Genomic DNA, 19418 nt, shown 5'->3' on the forward strand with positions numbered 1-19418 from the left:
CTAGTGGTTCTAAAGCAGAACTGCATGTGGGATACAAAGCCATAACTACTGATTTGTATGACACAGTTCCCAGCAAATAAAGTTCTTAACATTTAAAACACTATTATTTTCATCAAAAAATAAGCTTTTAACTATAATTAAAAAAAACACAGCACAAAACATAGAGCTTTCAATTTTTATAAGACTTATAAAAAAGAAAAAACATAACACAATAACCAAGGCATGTCATACATTGTGTTTTTTCTTTGTTTCTCTGAGGAGTATTTACAAATAGGCTTATGTACAGATACAATAACTCAGAAAAAGAAAAAAGAAAAAAAGCTACATATAGTCTAGCACAAACAACCAGTTAGCATAATGATACTATATTTGTTATGTACAATGTAACTGGCAAGGCTAGAGCAAGAAGGAACATAAAGATTCTGCAAAAAGGTTTAAATAACTTCAAGTATCTGTCTTGAGGTTTCGTGGAGGTTTAAGTCCGATGGACGCAGATTTCCAGAAACGCTGAAGAGAAACCAAAAAATCTGGTCGAGCTGCAAACCGTGTAGTGTGGCCGGGAAAAAGTACAGGATGAGCTCTAGCCGTTGGAAAAGTCGACACAGACGACGAAACAAATGTGGCAACACAGAACGATCACTTCTATGATAAATGCCCACTTATTTTTTAAGAAACTCTGAAACATTACCTCGGGAATATCTTCCCCGCATACAAAGTGGTATCCAGCTTATTGGCCTTTTTTTTACTTCTCTGAATAACAAATGTGCAACAGGCAGAAAAAACAACAAACAATAGGAAATATGAACACACTGTTCATCTGGGGGAAATGGGGGAAAAGGACAAGGACAGTTCATAGAGAAAGTTTCTTGGACTTTGTGGTTGAACTAAACATCTTAGGTATTCAACAGTAACTTCACAACATTCTGATGCCATTTAATTTTCTTTGCGATGAATCCACAACTCAAAAAACCTACTATCGGGTTATGTTTTGGTAAATAAAAACGAACAGACTTCATTGTAACTGCAAAAGAGTAACTCATTCATCACCTAGTACCTTGAAGTCCAGATATAATGAAACCATAATATCAGAATAGCGGCGTCAACTGTATGAAAACTAGCTTGTTTCAGGAAAGATCGGGCTATTCTTCTAAGTTAGCATTAGTTAGGCCTATTCTTATTATATAAAGCCACTATTAAGGAAAAGTGTAGCCCAGACTAAGGCCATTTGTCCTGTTGACGTCTCCAAGTGCATAAAACACTAATGCTACTTCACGACGTTCATATAACAACACTGTAGGGCTCAGTCTCCTCCCTTGTTTACATTTCAGTTTAGTGTGTCCATTTCGGAAGGAGAAAAAAAAAAACATTCACAACACAACACAACACAGGCTGCGGTCAGTGCCGTGGTCACTGAAGTACCCATAGGCATGTCTCAAACGGCACCCGTCCACGTGCACTGCTTTTGACAAGACTTGAACTGTAACCCTGAAGACAGGAGCACCCTAAAAACTCATTGTCATTGTCAGTGTCAACTTTAAGACCTTAAAGTAGAGCAGCGGAAACCGGAATTTCTGTTCTTGTTTGGCTGAGGAATAAAAATGCCATCAGGAGTCAAATTGGAAACCATGTTTAAAAACACAAACCACGCTAGCAGGAAGGTAGAGTGAAATTCATGACCGTCCTCTCAAAATTAGTGCATTTCCTGGGCAGCAGGGTACCATTTGAGAATCTGTTCTGATCAGCTCGTCTAGCCCCCTCCCCCCTCCCTCCCTCCCTCGCTCGGAAGTCCCCCCTCTCAGCAGACGGTGAGGGGCTGAGGGTCGCTGTCACGCCGCTGGTTCTTCTTCAGCAGCTGAATGCGGTTGTGGCAGTAGAATTTGATGGCACGCCAGTCGCGGTGGTTGCTGACCAGCAGGGGGCACTGCTGCAGGCAGCGCTCACAGTCAGCCTTTGCGGGGACTCGGAGCTCGGTGATGTTTCGGGTCAGGTGCTCCTCGACGGCTGCGCGCTCTGCCTCTGACCAGGGACGCTTTAGGACACCTCGCTTCCCTACAAAAATAGAAGAGACGAAAAGGAGTTAGAGATTACACGTCTGCAAACAGCTTCTGAGACACCTCTGCCACCACACACCCTGTAAACACATTAAACCACAAACACGGAGCCGTCAAAACTCACAGCTCTTGAGGATCAAACTCGCAAATGTGCACAGGTCCCTGAAAATGCTGAAAGTATGCAGGGAACAGTAGAAACATGGCTAATACTTAGCAAAAAAAAAACTAAGGTTCATTCAAGTTTATTCTCTGTCTGCTGATAAAGATCAGCTGATATGATGAAAAGCTCCAGCAACTAGATGAGTGTCTCTTCAGTTGTTATCAAGGCTAAGAATAAACTTTGAGCCTCTGGGACTTGATTAATTAGAGAACACATAGGTGAGGGGCGCTCACTGAATTCAATCAAAAGAAAAACATCTGACATTTAAATTGCTAGGCAATAGATTACCGGTGCGTTCCGAACCCAACATATATCTCAAGTTTCCTACGGTGAGATTACATACAAAGTCAACACAAAGATGCAAATAGACTTCCAACCTAGTAAGTTGAAAAGTTTTCATGTTGAGTAAAAAGTAGAATTACTGCACTGAGGTTATATGCCTCAGTCCTAATATATCACATGCACAGGGACGTGAGGTCACCTTTGACCTTCAGGCACAAAAATTGTGCCTGTGTTCATCTTTAAGTCAAAGTGAATGTTTGTACCGAATTTCAAGTAATTCCCTGAAGCTTATCTTAAATGATCATAAACATACTTTGTGAGGCCACCATGACCTTGACCTTTGACCCTTGGCTCCCAAAATGAAATCCAGGTGAATGTTCTTGAAAAATGAGAAAGAAAGTAACAAGGTCCTTTCGATACACGTGCCTAATCAATCACGCGGCCTCAGCTGTCAATCGTGAAATTTGACCTAGTTTTTATAGACGCAAATTAAATCCAATATTTGTAATAGTGTAAGTCACATTGTTGTTTGTTTACATTTATTGATATACTTCTTCCTGTGCAAGATACTTTCTTAGATAGCAAAATAGGAAGCTTACATCCAAGGGATATAAATGAAGCATGTTAGAATGTTTGACATTACATTTTTACAATTATTTCATAAAGGTTCTGTAGTGTTTAACAAACTGTTTAAAATTATATTTTATGATAGATATGTTTTTTTGTTGGGTCCTTAAACCTTGAATCTTTCTGTGGAGGAAGCAAGGCCATCTGTGTTACTAGCTCTCATTGGATAACTGATTATGATTTAGCCTTCTAGATTTTTTTACACATTCCATAAATCCCCCTCATAAATTTGCATGATATTGTAACTAGGTTCTCAGGGGTTTAAACTACAGTCAACAATACTTCAGCAGGGGACATATTGTGACTTCAAATGGTTTAAAAACTAATTCACACCTTTCGCTTGAAGGCAGAATATTTTCCAAATATGCTTCATGGATTCGGCAGCCATGTCAACCGTGCACGTTGAGTTTAATGTGCCCTCAGCCCCCTGCTCAGAAAACAAGCAAGCACAACTAGCAGTAGTATTTAAAGAGTTTCCTTAGATGTTTAAATTACACTGCTGCAGCACACTTCACTGACTGATGAAGATGAAGGCCACTTACAATCAGATCTAGGTCATTTTCAATCAAGTCACTAGCTTTACTCGTTTCATTTAAATGCTGTGCTTTTTTTTAAACTGATTTACAAATAAAAAATGTAAATAATTGTATCTAAAATATTCACATAGGTTTATTGTTTTTCATTGGAAGCAGACGATCCTGACTGAGACAGTAACATTAGTATATCAGTCTCCTATCAGCTATCATGACTGAATGAAGTCATCACATTTAATTTTTTTTTGCTAGTTAGTCCTAACTCTTTTTAAAGGATTAAGGACAGAGGATGTCACACCTTGTTAAGCAATTGGGATTTGTGAATATGTGCTTTACAAGTGAAATTTGATTGAATCGGTGACATCCTAGACATGAACCTACTTTTTGAGTCTGTTGTATGTGTTCAGCAGTGTTTATTTCCCACAGTTTGACCAGTGAACATTTCTTGCTGAGACAAACATCTACTTTTATGTTTCACCCTCAAATACGGACTCAGAGCAGTTGAACCACCTTCGTTATCATGAATCTTCTCCTCTATCTCCATTGATATGAATGCCAGCTTGTATGGACAAACACACACTCAGACACTCAAGACAACCACGATTAGTACTACTTATTACTGCTTTTTGGGGATCTCACACCTACCTTTTTGTCCAGACTTTCTAGTTTGGACCTACATTTGTGAAAGGTGCCTCAGACCAATGGACCAACGTTTTTACAGCCAAGAAAGGTGGTCTCAGCCCGGATCGAACTGAACCATGACACCATCAGATACCCGTCTACAAACAAATCAATAGTATAGGTGGAAGGAGCCCCTGCAATATGCTTGAGTCAGCTCCCTAAAGTGCAATGTGAAAGCAAATCTAATTGGATAAAATGTAAACACTGTATTAAAAAAATGAACCTAGTCTCAGACCCTCAGGTGTGAAAACACCCTTTGTCTCATTTTCTTAGGTTGTCCTTTTGCGCTTCAGTTGTAAAACCTAAACAAACCTGATGTGAGCTGACCTGAGCCTCTCCTGCGGTTTATAGGTTGAGCCGGTGGAGGCGGAGGGGCTGGCTGGGCGTTCTTGAGCTTCTTTGGTCGTCCAACCCGTCCATTGTTCTTGCCCTTCCTTACATAGAGCAGGGTAGGTGTAGGAGTCGGAGCAGGAGCCGGGGAGGGTACCTCTGGCTTCTCCTTTACCGTCTCCCCATCAGACTCTCCCTCTGAGTATGAGTCTGCAGAGTTCCCTGACATAACTGGACCGAGGGAGGGAGGGAGGGAGGGGGGTTGCCGGGAAAGAGGAGGTAAGAAAGGAGTGGAAAGCAAGAGAAGAACTTCATTAGTCTCATCTGTTACCAATTTACATGTTTTCAATAAAACTCCATTCAAAAAACAAACACACAGACTGGAAGAGAAGTTATTATCCTTTTCCAGCAAGAGTTTGTTTGACACAGAGAAAAGGAAGATACAGCTTGGCTTGGACGACAAAATAAAACATCTGTCCCACTCATTCGTTCCTCATCCAACTCACCATCTAGTTCCAGGCAGATGTGGTTCAGACTCATTCCTCTGAACAGGACTCCATCTCTCTCTCCACAAAGCACGACTCGACCCACTCTGCCCATCAGGCCTGGGTCTTGGCCAATTCCGGCACAGCTCTGTGTCACATGGTACTCCCTCTCGAGGAAGTGCTCCAGCCTCTCCACAGCGCTGCCTCCTGGCTGCCCAGGCTCCTCTCCTTCACCCAGAAGCAACAGCTGGGTCAGGATCGCCACCTGGCGGCGAACCCTTGTCTGAGTCAGGGCACGGGGATTGCGTGTACCGCTAGAGCGGGCCAGGCTGCGAAGGAGATCAGTTCCTCGCAGTGGTGTGGCGGGGGAGTGGTAGGGCCTGGCAAACACATACGGATTTGCCGGGTCGACTCCTACATCCTGTCGTGTCTGCAATAAGAGCTCCAGACATGGCTCACAGTGAGGGGGGAGGATAAGAGGCTGGACTCGCCCACGTTTACCCTGAACTCCAACTCTAGGGAGATGAGGAAGCACAAGGCGTTCAAAGGGGGACAGAGAGGCCTCCAATGGGGTGAGAGCCGGAGGGGCACCAGGTGGGACGGGAACGGGGCACTGGGGAGTGATGCGAGCACGATATTCTGCAATGGACAGTTTGGAGACCTCGCACTCACGTCGTCGGTTGTACAGGATTAGGAGAGCCAGACTAGAGTGGCAGAGAAGACGCCAGGCCTCGGCTGACTGCAGCTGCCGAGACAAGGACAAGAAGGCAGAGTGCTGGAGACGACGAAGGTAGAGGACCAGAGAGGACAAGGACGAGAGCAGGGGCAGCAAGTGGTGACGCCCCGAGCCACTGAAAACAGAGAGAGAGAGTTGACGATTAGCATATCGATTAGTTTTAATAGTTCATATTCATTTTAATTACATTTGAAAAACCTCATGAGCTGTTTGTTCATTATCATAGCAGTTGGCATGTTACAACAGGGCCAGGACGATATCATTGGTCAGCCTAAGAAACTTCTAAATTTATGATTGTGATCTTTGATCTGTTTGATTTTAAATAATTATATGATGCTACAAAAATAGGGTGAGACAGATGCAAAAGGAAGTACAAATTATAATTTTTTATCAAAAGTTTCCCCCAAGCTGGCTCCATATGTTTAACTCACACTCACAATCTCATAAATGTGCTCACAAAGCAGTCAAAGAACAGCTTACCTCAGCAAGTCCTTATCTTTATCCTCGGCACCACTCTCATCGTCCACCTCCATCACTCCATTCTCCTCCTCCTCTTCCTCTTCTTCCTCCTCTTCCACTTCTTCCTCCTCTTTTGGTGGCTCCATCTCTTTGGCCAACTTGCTGCTGTAGGACTGAGGACACAGCACCTCTACATCGTCCTCCTCTTTGGGCCTCGTTACCTCCACAACCTCCACATCTTCTTCATCCTCATCCTCTTCATCCTCCACCTGTGGTTCATTCTTAAACCTCCTCATTGCTCCCTTCCTTGGCTGCATCACAGCCACAGGGGCCGGGCTCCTCTTAAGAACAGACACTGGTACTGCATTCTGTCCTCGTGGAGGAGTCAGCACTGGTGGGGTGGAGGTCCTTCCAGAGGAGGTTGGGGATTGGTTGGCTGCTGTGAGGGTGGGTGGAGACATGGAGAGGTCCTGGACGCCACTCTGAGGAAGATCTGAGCTGCGGCTCTGTATCGCGACCTGTGACGACCTTGAGTGCTGCTGAGTGTGTAAGTGAGTTGTGGTAAGGTTTGTGTTGTGTGCATGCAGGCGCGGCATCTGTGTGTAGCGCTCAACAAGGGCCGAGCACACTTCTGGTTGGTGTGCGTGGTGTTTGTCTAAGTGGCGTCCCAGGGAGCGAAAGTGGCGGCCACAGTACTCACAGGTTTGGCGCATGGAGTCTATAGACACTCCTCCTCTAGGGACACTTGTGTTGATGATGCTTGTGCTGTTGGCACCGAGTGGAGCCGGGGCTTTGAACACAGGCTTAACTGGAGACGAGAAAGACGAGCATGGTGGGGAGGATTGCGCCGGAGGATGGGATAAAGGGGCTGGCCTGTTGTGATGCGGAACACTGGCAGGGGAGACTGGTGAAGGGCGCCCGGGTGGCATCCGATTGGGGGTCTTTTTCTTCGAAGGGGTGCCGCGCCGTTTCTTGCGGCGACGTAGTGCACGTCCACGAGGGCTGGCGTTGTCCTCATCCCCGGCATCTGAGTCACTGGCATCAGAGTGGGATATGGGGGAGGAGGAGGGAGATAGGGACCAAGAGGGGGTGACGTAGTCCTGCTGTTGTTGACGCTGCTGAGCTGACAGAGAGAGGGGCTCATCCTCCTGGAAGTGATGGAGAAAAGATCATCAATTGCTATTAGAAAAAGCTAAACTTTGGGTTAACCAATGGCTGGAGTTGATATGAAAAAGTAGCAAAAATCGACCTTATCAAACTTTCTCTCTCTGAAAGTTATTTTTCTACCACAACAGCTTGGTGTTGCCCCATAACTTCACTTCCTGCTATACGTCTCTGCAGTGTCACGTAATTGACATACTGTAGCAGTTTCTGCAATAATTTTGTTTGAGTTGTGCCCTGCCTCAAAATATATATGACAGAAACGCTACTGATTATAGCCCCTGTAAGTAATATTTGCCTTTATGCTGTAAATTTCTCTAACTATAAATATTTAGAAAGTTTGGGAATGCTAGCATATTAAGTTTGCCAGCTAACATTTAAGGGGAACAATTTAGGATCATGAGATTGCTGTTTACAACAATGGGTTTAACATTAAATCCGGTTGACAAGTGTTATCTTTCTCTCTTACCTTTTTGATATTGTTGTTATTCTCGGTGTCAGAGTTACACTCGTGTTGCACTGGAGACACGGTACCACGGAAACCCTGCAGGACACAGAGCAGTCGCATTACAACATCTGGCACATCCTCATGTTTGCCATCACAATCAGCCAAGCCATCACTCAGTGAGCGGGAGGACAACCCACCGCGGTTGGTCGTGAGCACAGGTTGATTAGGACTCAAAATCTCACACTTACACGCCAAACAATAGCAGAAAGAGATATTGCTTTGTTACATTGTCAACATCTCATCAGTCAGAAATGAGGGGAGGGGAGGGGCATCTATCAGGTCGAAATACAATGACTATAATGAATGAATATAATAAATCAATCAGCCAATATTAGGGTTTAGAGGAAGTACAAACAACCCTGGTCCCACATAAACCTCTGATGTCAATTTAAACATTTTGTCAATTCAATTTCTTTAAACAGATTCTGAATTTCTTAATAATTTTTGAGTAAATTGATCTGATCTAATGAGATCCATTAAAAGAACAGATGTCATGTAATAACCATGGTTACTGTTGCTGAAGCACTATAGGTAGAGAGAGAGAGAGAGAGAAAGAGAGAGAGAGAGAGAGAGAGAGAGAGACCTGGAGCTGAGCCATCACCATGGTAACCCCATGCCTTGCTTAGCTGTGTTTGTGTAGTGTGTGTGTTTCTGTGTGTGTTTGTGTGTGTGTGTGAAGCTGATCAACACGGTGAGTACACATATGGTCTGAAGCCTTTACAGGATGGGGGCTTGAGGAAAATTGAGGAGTAATATCATGTCTTTGCCTTGACTTGATGAAGCTATCAGAGATGAGGTAGAATTTAAGTTTAGTACAGGTAAGAAAAATTATACAAGGAAACTTAACAGAATAATTTGACAGTGAATAAATAATTTATAGATACTGACCAGGTTCTCTCCCCATTCGGTCAAACTGTAGTCCACAGTGATTTCCTCCCCCTTGGTGATGTCCCGGATTGCGATAACAACCAGCCGCACCTGGCTGCCACAGTGGACCTCTCGGATTCGGCAGTTCGGGGAGGGAGGGAAGGAGCTAGCCGTTGGGGCCGAGGCTGTTGGAGCTGCCGGAGCAGTGGACGCGGGAGTCAGAGACGGGGCCTGAGCCGAGGCTGCCGTGGCGGGGGCAGGAGCGGGGAGCGGTGTTGGGTTTGGGGCTGAGGAAGCTGGTGTGGAGGCCGAGCAGGAGCTGATCTTGGATCCAGTGGAGTCTCTCTCATGAGCCTGCTCTGATGGACCACTGGGAGATAAAGAGGGTTCAGGATTCATCAGATTCCAACATATTTCGACAATTTTCTGTTGTGTTACTGACTAAACTAAGGATTGGTTTTTGAAAAAAGTACTGAAAAAACTGGGCACAACAAGCAGCGTTTAAACAGACCTCTGATAACTATGTAACTTTTTATAACCTTTACACACACATACACAAAAAAAACAATATTCTATGCACAGCAATATATAACTACATGTCTACTCACCAGTTGTGGGGCACAGACTCTGTGTTGTAAAAGTGTCCATCCAGTGTCGACCGTTTATTCTCTGCTGCGTCCTTACGATCACCTGAGAGCACAGGAACAGTCAGTATAACATGATTACATGTAAGTGTAACACACACACACACACACACACACACACACACACACACACACACACACACACACACACACACACACACACACACACACACACACACACACACACACACACAAACACACACACACACACACACACACACACACACACACACAAAGGTCATCACCCGATCTCCTGAAGCACATACACAGGTACACATCGCAGCACATATGTAAGCAAGCACAAACATACACTCTCTCACACACTCACACCCTCACACGCATGCATGCACAGAAGTAGGTCATACTCACTTGTACATGCTCCACCCCCATGACAATCTCACACACACAAACACACACACTCACAGTTGATGACAGTAAGAATATGCCTTGCCGATGAAACACACACAAACACACACCTGGGCTGAAGCTGTGTTCAGGCACGCTCTCCTCCTCCGTGTGTGTAACAAAGACTTTTACAGGTGTCCCTTTCCGTTTCCTTCCACAGCCGCGCCTGCAGAAAATACACACAGACACACAATTATCATTTAATCAATTGGTCTGCTGACCAAACTTCACATCAATTAGGTCAGAGAGTAATCAATAAGCTGATGGCCACCTAATGTGTCAATACAAACTGAGTTTAAACCTCACATATAAGCAAACAAAATATCAACAAATAAAAAAAACACTGACAAAGACACAGTAGTGAGACAATAAATATCTAAAACGCTCTTTACTGTGTAGAGTAAATGTATAACCCTCCGAAGACATGTAATCATTATATCACTTTTTTAAATCTCAAATTATCTGTGTCCACAGCTTGACACACACACACACTAACAAAAACTGTCTGAATGAAAATAAAACAACCTCGACTATATAAATAGAGCTTGGTAGCATTTGAATGGTTGACACTGCATATTATGAATTCAATTACTTGAAGATGTAAAATAAATCAAGACCCGAGAGGTCAGAAGTTCGAGTAGTGTAAGGTTTCTCATAGAAAACTTCCCTGTGAACGTCAACAGTTTCATCACTTAAAGGTTCAAGGAGGAGACACACAACCAACTAAATCTGTTTTAAACAGTATTTAAACAGATCAACACTGACTCTATCTTGATATGATTGTGTAAAAAGTAGCCTCCATATAATAACCACACTGACCATTGCACAATTCTGCTGTCTAGTTAGTGTTACTAGCCGAGTGCTTTGACCCCTGGATCACCACTACGGGAGTGTGCCATTACCCCAGAGAGCTCGAACACCGCCACCTGTGTGAGCCCAGAATGGATAGCAAGCAAGATTATCTTCTTCAGACTAAATCCATGCCAAAACCACCACGCTCAGAACGAGCCATGCAGATCCTGCTTCTGCCGATTCTGGGCTCCTTCTGCTACCACAGATCTCAATATTGTTTTCGTCAGTCTATTTTTTACTCACATGACATTGGAGGCTCTTAAAACTAGGCCATAGGAAGATCGTGCTTTGGATTTTGAAGTGTTCATTACTGTCTGTGTGGTGTGGTTGTGTGCGCGCGCGCGTGTGTGTGTGTGTGTGCTTGTGTGTGTTTGCTTGCATGCAGACGAGAGAAAAAACCAAACAACAGAGAAGAAAGAAAAGGGAAGAAGAAAAAAACAAGGAAAAGGAGAAATAAAGTGAAGCAGCAGAAAACAGACAGAGCAAGAAAAATTGAGGAAAAAAAAGAAAGACAGACGGAGAGAAAACAGAAAGAGAGAAGGGGGAGATACTCATTCAGCAGAGATATCAACCAGACCCACTCTCTTTGTATTGATCCACTCTACTCCCATCTGGACTCGTGATACCAAGCACGCATGTCTGTGTGTGTTTAAGCGAGTGTGCACAAAGAGTGTGCACCTGCATTTATGCTCACGTGTGTAAAAAATTTCCTCACGAGACGCTTTTCTCCTCAACTGACCAAACAAACCTTGGCATTGAAAATATAATCCAACATGACGATAACTAAGAAACTGTGATAAAGCTCCAGTGTTCAAATAACTGGTAACGTGTGAGAAGATGTCTACTTCAAAAAAGAACATTTCCTAAGCGCTGACAACTAACTAAGACGTACATCAAGCTGTTATTCACAGTACTGTCAAAATCACAAGACTAGACAACAAAGAGCTCAACCACAATGATAACACACTGATTATGAACAGCAACCACAATACGCAACAACACTTGTGTGTCCCAACGCACTGTTGTTATTGATGAGTATGCTGGACTGTACTGTAAAAATCATAGCAGTTTCAGATCTGTATTGTCAAACAGAGGGCTGTATACTTAACCTATCTTGAGTCAATGTCTGCTTACGAGCCTTTCAGTAAGTCTCATGCAGCCACAATTCAATGTCAAACTTAACTTACCCTCAGACACTCACTCAACGAAACATCAGAGAGGCTGTGTGAAACTCCTGAGAATGTCCGAGTGAGCCCATGTCGGAATACAGCAGTATACTGCCCAAAGAATTCACCGTGAGCGAGTTGCTGAAGTTTCTAACACACGACAGACGCAAAACTGAGAATAATAAAAGAAGAATCAAAATAGCTGAAAAAGAGACGCCATATTCATATTAGATGTTGACGAAATTGTCAACTTAGAAAGACAACTGGATTCGAGTGCTCTTGGTGATAAGAACTGGCGTCAGGTTCGATGCTTGGCGCTGTAAACAAAAACATGATTTCCACAGCGGAATTTATACTTCCTGCCTCCTCCCTTAACGGATTTTCCTGTAGTTGTAGTATCTCCTCCTGCCTTGTTCATATATGAAAGTCTGGATAATGACCAGACGCAATTATTTGGACATTATAGTCAATGTCTGATTTCGACAACTGGGTAAACTCTCTGTACTGATTAAGACATGAAAAGCAAAGCTCTGTAAAAACCCAACAAGCTGACAAAGAGGTCACATGATTCTGACAAATCAAGCTCATGTCAAAGAGAATTCACTTTCAGACCCAACTTGTCACATGTGCAACACAAAAGCTGTAGCTTTCACGCACAGTATGGTTGAATCTTTTATTTTGTTGAGCTACAACAGGATGTGGTCATATCTTCACAATACAGTTCCAGTGATATTCTTTAAGTCAGATCATTAGAGGTTCAGTTATCTGCCACAGTTGTGCACGCTCACAAACATTACACAGACAGGCTGAACTAACAGTCCTGAGCTGCACGCCCTCTCCACAGGTCAAGGACTTTTCCCAGAAAAACATAGTTTTCCTCAGAGTTTATATTTTGCTGGATTATTTTGGGTTTTCTGAGTGAGTGAGTGTGTGTGTGTGTGTCTGTGTGTGTTCAGTTCTGGTTCAGTGAGTTTCTGAGCACTTTGTTGCCAACCAAATCTGTCTCACCTCGCTCCCTCAGTGAGCTGACCCTCAATCTCTCCCTCCATTTCTGTCACATTTTGTCTCACCCTCCAGATCGATTCTCTCATTCTTCTCTCCCTTCTTCACGCCAGCACTCACACACACGCACACACACACAGCCCCCTCCCGCCAACCCACATGTATGCACAAATACACAAACAAGTCCATACTCAAGACTCACATGTGCGTGAGCAGAAATACAGACACACACAGCGATCACACACACACACACATACACACACACACACAACCCTCCCCCTCTCTGGCCCACATGCATTCACAAACACACACATACACACAGGCACACAAACCGCCACACATACACACACACACACACACACACACACACACACACACACACACACACACACACACACACACACACACACACACACACACACACACACACACACACACACACACACACACACACACACACACACACACATAAACACACGTACACACACACCCCTCCCTTTCAGGCTTACAGGCATGCAAGCACACTCAACCACTCACACACACACACACACACACACACACATACACACACAAACACACACAGAGTACACACAAATATCCTCTCTCTAGCCAAGCTCACATGCACGCACACACACACCCCTCCCCCTCTCTCTAAAGCTCACATGCGCACATACACACATAGGAAAGCTCACTCAAGCACACACACACACTCTCTCTCTCTCTCTCTCTCTCTCTCTCTCTTTCGCTCTCTCTCTCCCCTGTGCTCAGTTTCTTTCTGCCTCTCTCTCTCAAATAACCAAACCAACAGTCTCATGTTCCATGTCTGACACACACACTTTTCCTCTCTCTGACACACACACAAAAGAAAAGCAAGCACACATACAATCTGCACATTACAGATTCTCAGAGTCATGCATATCTGATACAACATATTCTCTCCTCACACACACTTCTTTCTCAGTCACAGACAAACAATTAGAGTGCTTACGGACAAACACACAACCTCCTGTCACGCAACTGTTTCAAGTGCTCACACATACGTTTGTATCACACACAAACACCACTCACACACACACATGTACAAACTCACCCATAAGACTCTTGTACACTCCATCCTTCATCTCTCTCTCTCTCTAAGCACGCAAACACACACACACACACACACACACACAGAGAGAATCCTCAATAATAAAACAGTAAGAAACACCCCCCCCCCCCCCCCCCCCCTCACATCTACCATAGTGCACATACACAATAACATACATTTCTTTGGAGGATGCGTACACACAACACAACACAACACAACACACACACACATACAAACTGTCCTTTCCTCTTTCATAAACAAAGTAGATGCATAAACACTCTCTCCTTCTCTCTGCATGACACACACAAACACACTGCCCTTGTCTAGGAGTCACACACACACACACACACACACACACACACACAAACCTTGTGTCTGTCTCCCCCTTGACACACACCCCTCCCTTTCTTACTGACTGCAGAACAAACACACACACACACACACACACTCACACACACACACACACACACACACCTCTCCTTCCTGAACAAACACACACACACACACACACACACACACAGCATATGCACTAGCTACCAAGCCTTCTTTTTCAGTTTCCAAGTCACACGCACACACACACTCACCCTCCCCTTCTGTTTCAAAAGCTTGCACACACGCTAGTCTATACGCATGCACGCGCGCACACACACACACATCCTCACCCTCTGTCACACACCCTCCCTTCGCTTTTCCTCTCTCTCCTTTTCTTAAACACATACACACACTCACTCACTCGCTCTGTGCTCTCTCTCTCTCTGCAACACACACCCTCCATCTTCTCTTGCTCTCTCTTCTCTTTGAGACACACACACACACACACACACTCTGCTACTCACTCAGAAGCACACAAAACCTTCCCATCCCTCTTGGTCTCACACACACACACACACCTCTCAGTTTCTTAAAGACGGACACACACACACTTTCCCTCAACACTTTCTGCATTGTTTCTACAAAACCATCTCTCACACCTCAAGAATCATGTGTTCACTTCTAGAGCAACGCACACACACAATTAATATAATGCAAATCATCACACACACACACACTTTATCTTTACCAATCATACTAGTTATTATCATTATCCTTACAAAAAAACACACACACTGAAACCCAAACACTTCTTGGTTACACATAAACACGATCCTTCATGCTCACACACACATCTCCCATCTCTCTCTCTATCTCTCTCTCAGACACACACACACACAAACAAACACTCATTCCCTCCCCCACTCTCCTAACACACACATATGCGCAAACACACTCTCCCCTCCCCTTCCCTGTGCCTCGAACACACTTCCCTTCTATCTCCATGTCTCACATATACACATACACGTATACACACACACACACTTTTTATATGCTCCTTCTCACGTACACACACACATGCATGTCCTTCACAGTCTCTCACAATCCTTTCTCTCTGTCTGTCTCTATTCTGCCACACAGTAAACACACCTTTATACCCCACTCTTACCACACACACAATTAGTTTCTCTATTTCACCCTCTCTCACTTGTACATTTGCACACACACACACACTTACAGACAGTAACAGGCATGTGTGCGTGCAACACTCTCTGAAAAACACATTTTCTCTTCTCTCAAACACACCCTGTCTTCCCCACACACACACTCTCTCATTCTCTCTCACACACACACCAACTCACTCACTCACTAACTCACTCGCTCACTCACTCACTCACTCAATACTACACACACACACACACACACACTGTTCTTTGTCACACACTCCTTACACACTGTGCTCCCCCTCCCTCTCCCCATCTCTCTCTCTCACACACACACACACACACATACACACACACACTGTGTCTGTCTCTGTCACGCACACACTCTCCCCCTCCCATCCCTCAAACACACACACTCCCTCCTCCTTCCTCTGCTCTAGCACACACACACACACACACAGAAGTACACAGACACACACACACGAATAGAAACACACATTGAAGCGCACACACACACAAACACACACACACACAAATAGAAACACACATTGAAGCGCACACACACACACACACACAAACACACGTATAATCACACGCTCACACAAACACACACAGACACACGCACACCCACACATGAACACATTCACTCACTCACACACAACCCCTCCTCCCTCCCTCTCACTCACACACACAGACACACACCACTCCTCCTCCCTCCCTCTCTCTCTCACACACACACACACACACACACACACACACACACAGAGCTGCTCCTTTCTCTCTCACGCTCTCTCCCCCTGCCTGTGTGTGTATGAGTGTGTGCGTGTGTGTGTGTCTCTCTCTCACACAACCACACACAAGCGTCCTCGCGCAATTACAGACGCACACTCGCGCGCACATACACCACACACACTGACGCATATTAGTTTCAACATTATTATAACTTTGTGAAACTGAACAGTTGAATTATAAGTTATGTACTTATAAATAACTTTTTGTTATTTACTGGTACAACAGATTCATACTGAACTCCATCTTGTCTCAGTCATGTGAAAAAGTGTCGATTCAAGCTACACGACGTTTTTCTTCCTGTAAACATTATGTGTATTTCTTCAAATGTCCTTTACCCTGTCAATCAAAACACACGTCCAATGGGCGAATACAGTGTAACAGACACGCACTAACACATACAGACATACGAATACGCGCGCGCACAAGTACACATCTCGAACTCGTTCACGCGCTCATACACCTCTCCGGAGCCGCTTTATAAGGTGGAATTAACGTAAAGACAATAAAAGCCAGGCAGCACGAGACGCACCAGAGACTTTGTCACACCGCTCGTCTCACGCGGACTTTTCACTCTGTCACGAACTTGTCAGAAAACGCACGGTTACAACTTTAGCTCCATCAAAAACACCCTCACGCGCGCACACACCCACCCGAGTCTAACTGTCAGCGGAGGAAAACACACTTTCATAGTATAGATAAACGGTCGTGCTTCATTGACTGTCTCACCCCCGAAGCGGCGGTGCCGGTTTCACTCCCTCCCCGTCGCTGTCCAGCCTGTGCGGGTCCCGGTAGTCGAAGAGCGAGCGTACGGTCTCCGCCATGTTCACGCCAGCGTTTGCTGATGTTGCGCCGCCGCAGCGTTCAGCCTCTCGCTCCGCTCTCCAGCCGCTCGACTGGCTCACACCAAGGTTATTCCGGCCGCTTCCACCGCGTCGCGGCGGAGGGGTGCGCCGAGCTCCACGGGCAGTGGAACAGTCCACCCCGTTCGCTGCCGTGTCTTCTCGGTCAGAGGAAGACGAAGGGACGTGTTATTAAAAACATCGTGCTTGACGGAAGCCACTTTAACATCCAGGCAGCGGGGCACTGTTAATTCAAGTTATGGTGGTGCCCCCCCCCCCTGCAGTGAAATGGACGCGCTCACCAAGCAGATGAAAAAAGTAGATCGTCTCCAAGAAGAGTGATCAGCTCGCGCAGAGAAGAAATTAATGAAATAAAAATGGAGGCAAAGAAAAGCAGTTACGCGAAGTTTGTCTTTAAGCAGAGGAGAATGAAGCTGGGTGTTTCTGTTTCTTTAAAACATGAATACAAACACAAATATATACATGACCTTACTGTATCAACAGGTTGGTACCACACTGCTGTGTGCGGGATGTCCACATCAGTACGATTCATACTGTTCACACGGTGGTTTCTTCTCAGCCAAACTCTTGAGAAACAAATATGAATGACCTGGTAGAAGATTGCGATGATGAACGATGGTTGTCAATTAATCTGTGGATTAATCTATTTGATAATCTGGACATTGAATTACAATTTTTGCAAGAATTCAAAAATGTATCATTATGAACTAGTTTTGTATCCAACATATTAATTACAATGGCAAATTACGACCTGTGGTTTGATAAACTTCTGTCAGCAAATTGGCACCTGTTGGATTTATTTTTGTCTATTGTCTAATATTTATTCATTCAGTGATTGGCACCTTTGCTAACTTTAATGCACCTGAGATGTATCATCTTATATTCTTAATTGCCATATTATTCGAATTTTTTAAAAATAGCATACATTTTTCAGGAAAATATTGATTTTAGGGAGGCAAAGCAATACTGGAGGAATAAATCAGTTTATATATACATATATATATACTGTAAAGACGACTTTATCAAACCCTGATTTAAAAAAACTAAGAAATATATTGGTAGATCATTCTATAGTTATTGTTTTGTGTGGTATTGTTAGTTAATAGTTTTTATGCAAAAGAGTCTGGCCCTTTTTGCAAATAAACTTGGTGTAGATGGTTTGTAAAAAAAGAGTGCATTACATTGTAATGTGCTTGGACTTTGCTAATTAATTTGTATTCAGTGAGGAAAGCAGATTAACACTAACACTGATTCTGCACTTTCTTTCATCTTTTCCTTTTTTTACACTTATTCTATTTTGCAAGCCTCGTGATTTCTGGACTAAATTGTCAGGATGAAAATCAGTTGGATCTTAATAATAAATGAGAGTTACACTGTGCACAAGAACACTAATAATAGGAAAAACTCTGATACAGAATACTGCAAGATTGATTTGTTCCTGTATAACTCAAGAGGGACGCTTCATTTTCAATGAGATCATAATTTGTCGTGGCACTGTATTTTTAGAGAACAAGTTCAAACAAGTGCATCACCTCACACAGCACAACATGCACAATCACACAAATGTCAAATCAGAGGATCAGAAGACTCGTGACGTTTGTGTATTTGATTCATGTTGACTGAAATATTAATTTCTATTTAAACATTATTTTCTTAGATAACATTATTTACCATATAAAATGTGCTACTAATACTTGGTATCTGAAAAATATTGAGTATATATTGATATTGTCATATTATTATCATCCCTACAGTGTTATGGGTCGCAACTGTCAAAGTTGTCACATTATATTCATGAGTAATCACAGTTAATATTATTATTTGTATCATGTTTGGTCTGTTTATATTGTTTTATCTGTTGTATTTGTATTATTTGTACATGAAAGGCTTCCATGAATAAAATGTATTATTATTATTAATAGCTTTGTTGTGTCGAGCTAACACAAATATTTCTTCCCCCATTGAAACAAAATAATATTAAAACTGATCAGACTTTGAATTTGTTGTTTGTCCTGGAGCAAACATTTTTGCATGTATCTAACATCCTATTAATATTTTCTACAGATGCAGTTTGATAGACTGGAGTCTGACAGTGTAACAGTCTTCAAAATTACATCACTGAGCACATTTGTCCTCCCACAATATTCCTAAAACCAAACTGATGGATCTTTTTTAAGATATAGGAAGAATGAATCATCAGATGTTTTGTTTGACGCTGTTAATGTGGTCTCTGTGATGAAGAGCCATGATGTTGA

At 43.5% G+C, this 19418-nt stretch overlaps 1 protein-coding gene across 2 annotated transcripts; it reads right to left on the reverse strand.

Annotated features, from left to right (window-relative positions):
* Window positions 1-163: 163 nt before the first annotated feature.
* si:dkey-117m1.4 (uncharacterized) lies at window positions 164-17163 on the reverse strand. 2 transcript variants are annotated; one of them, XM_053418993.1, is made up of 9 exons: window positions 17030-17163; window positions 10001-10095; window positions 9489-9570; window positions 8902-9250; window positions 7975-8049; window positions 6366-7492; window positions 5171-6000; window positions 4662-4895; window positions 164-2049 (listed from the first exon to the last, which is right to left on the reverse strand). In XM_053418993.1, exons 1-9 carry the CDS (start codon window positions 17122-17124, stop codon window positions 1796-1798), a joined length of 3141 nt encoding a protein of 1046 aa, XP_053274968.1. In that variant the 5' UTR covers window positions 17125-17163; the 3' UTR covers window positions 164-1795. The 2 variants fall into 2 exon arrangements, with proteins under 2 accessions (XP_053274968.1, XP_053274967.1); XM_053418992.1 differs by having other exon boundaries at window positions 4647-4895.
* Window positions 17164-19418: the final 2255 nt, after the last annotated feature.

Source organism: Pleuronectes platessa, chromosome 3, assembly GCF_947347685.1.
Source record: "Pleuronectes platessa chromosome 3, fPlePla1.1, whole genome shotgun sequence".
Lineage (NCBI taxonomy): Eukaryota > Metazoa > Chordata > Actinopteri > Pleuronectiformes > Pleuronectidae > Pleuronectes > Pleuronectes platessa.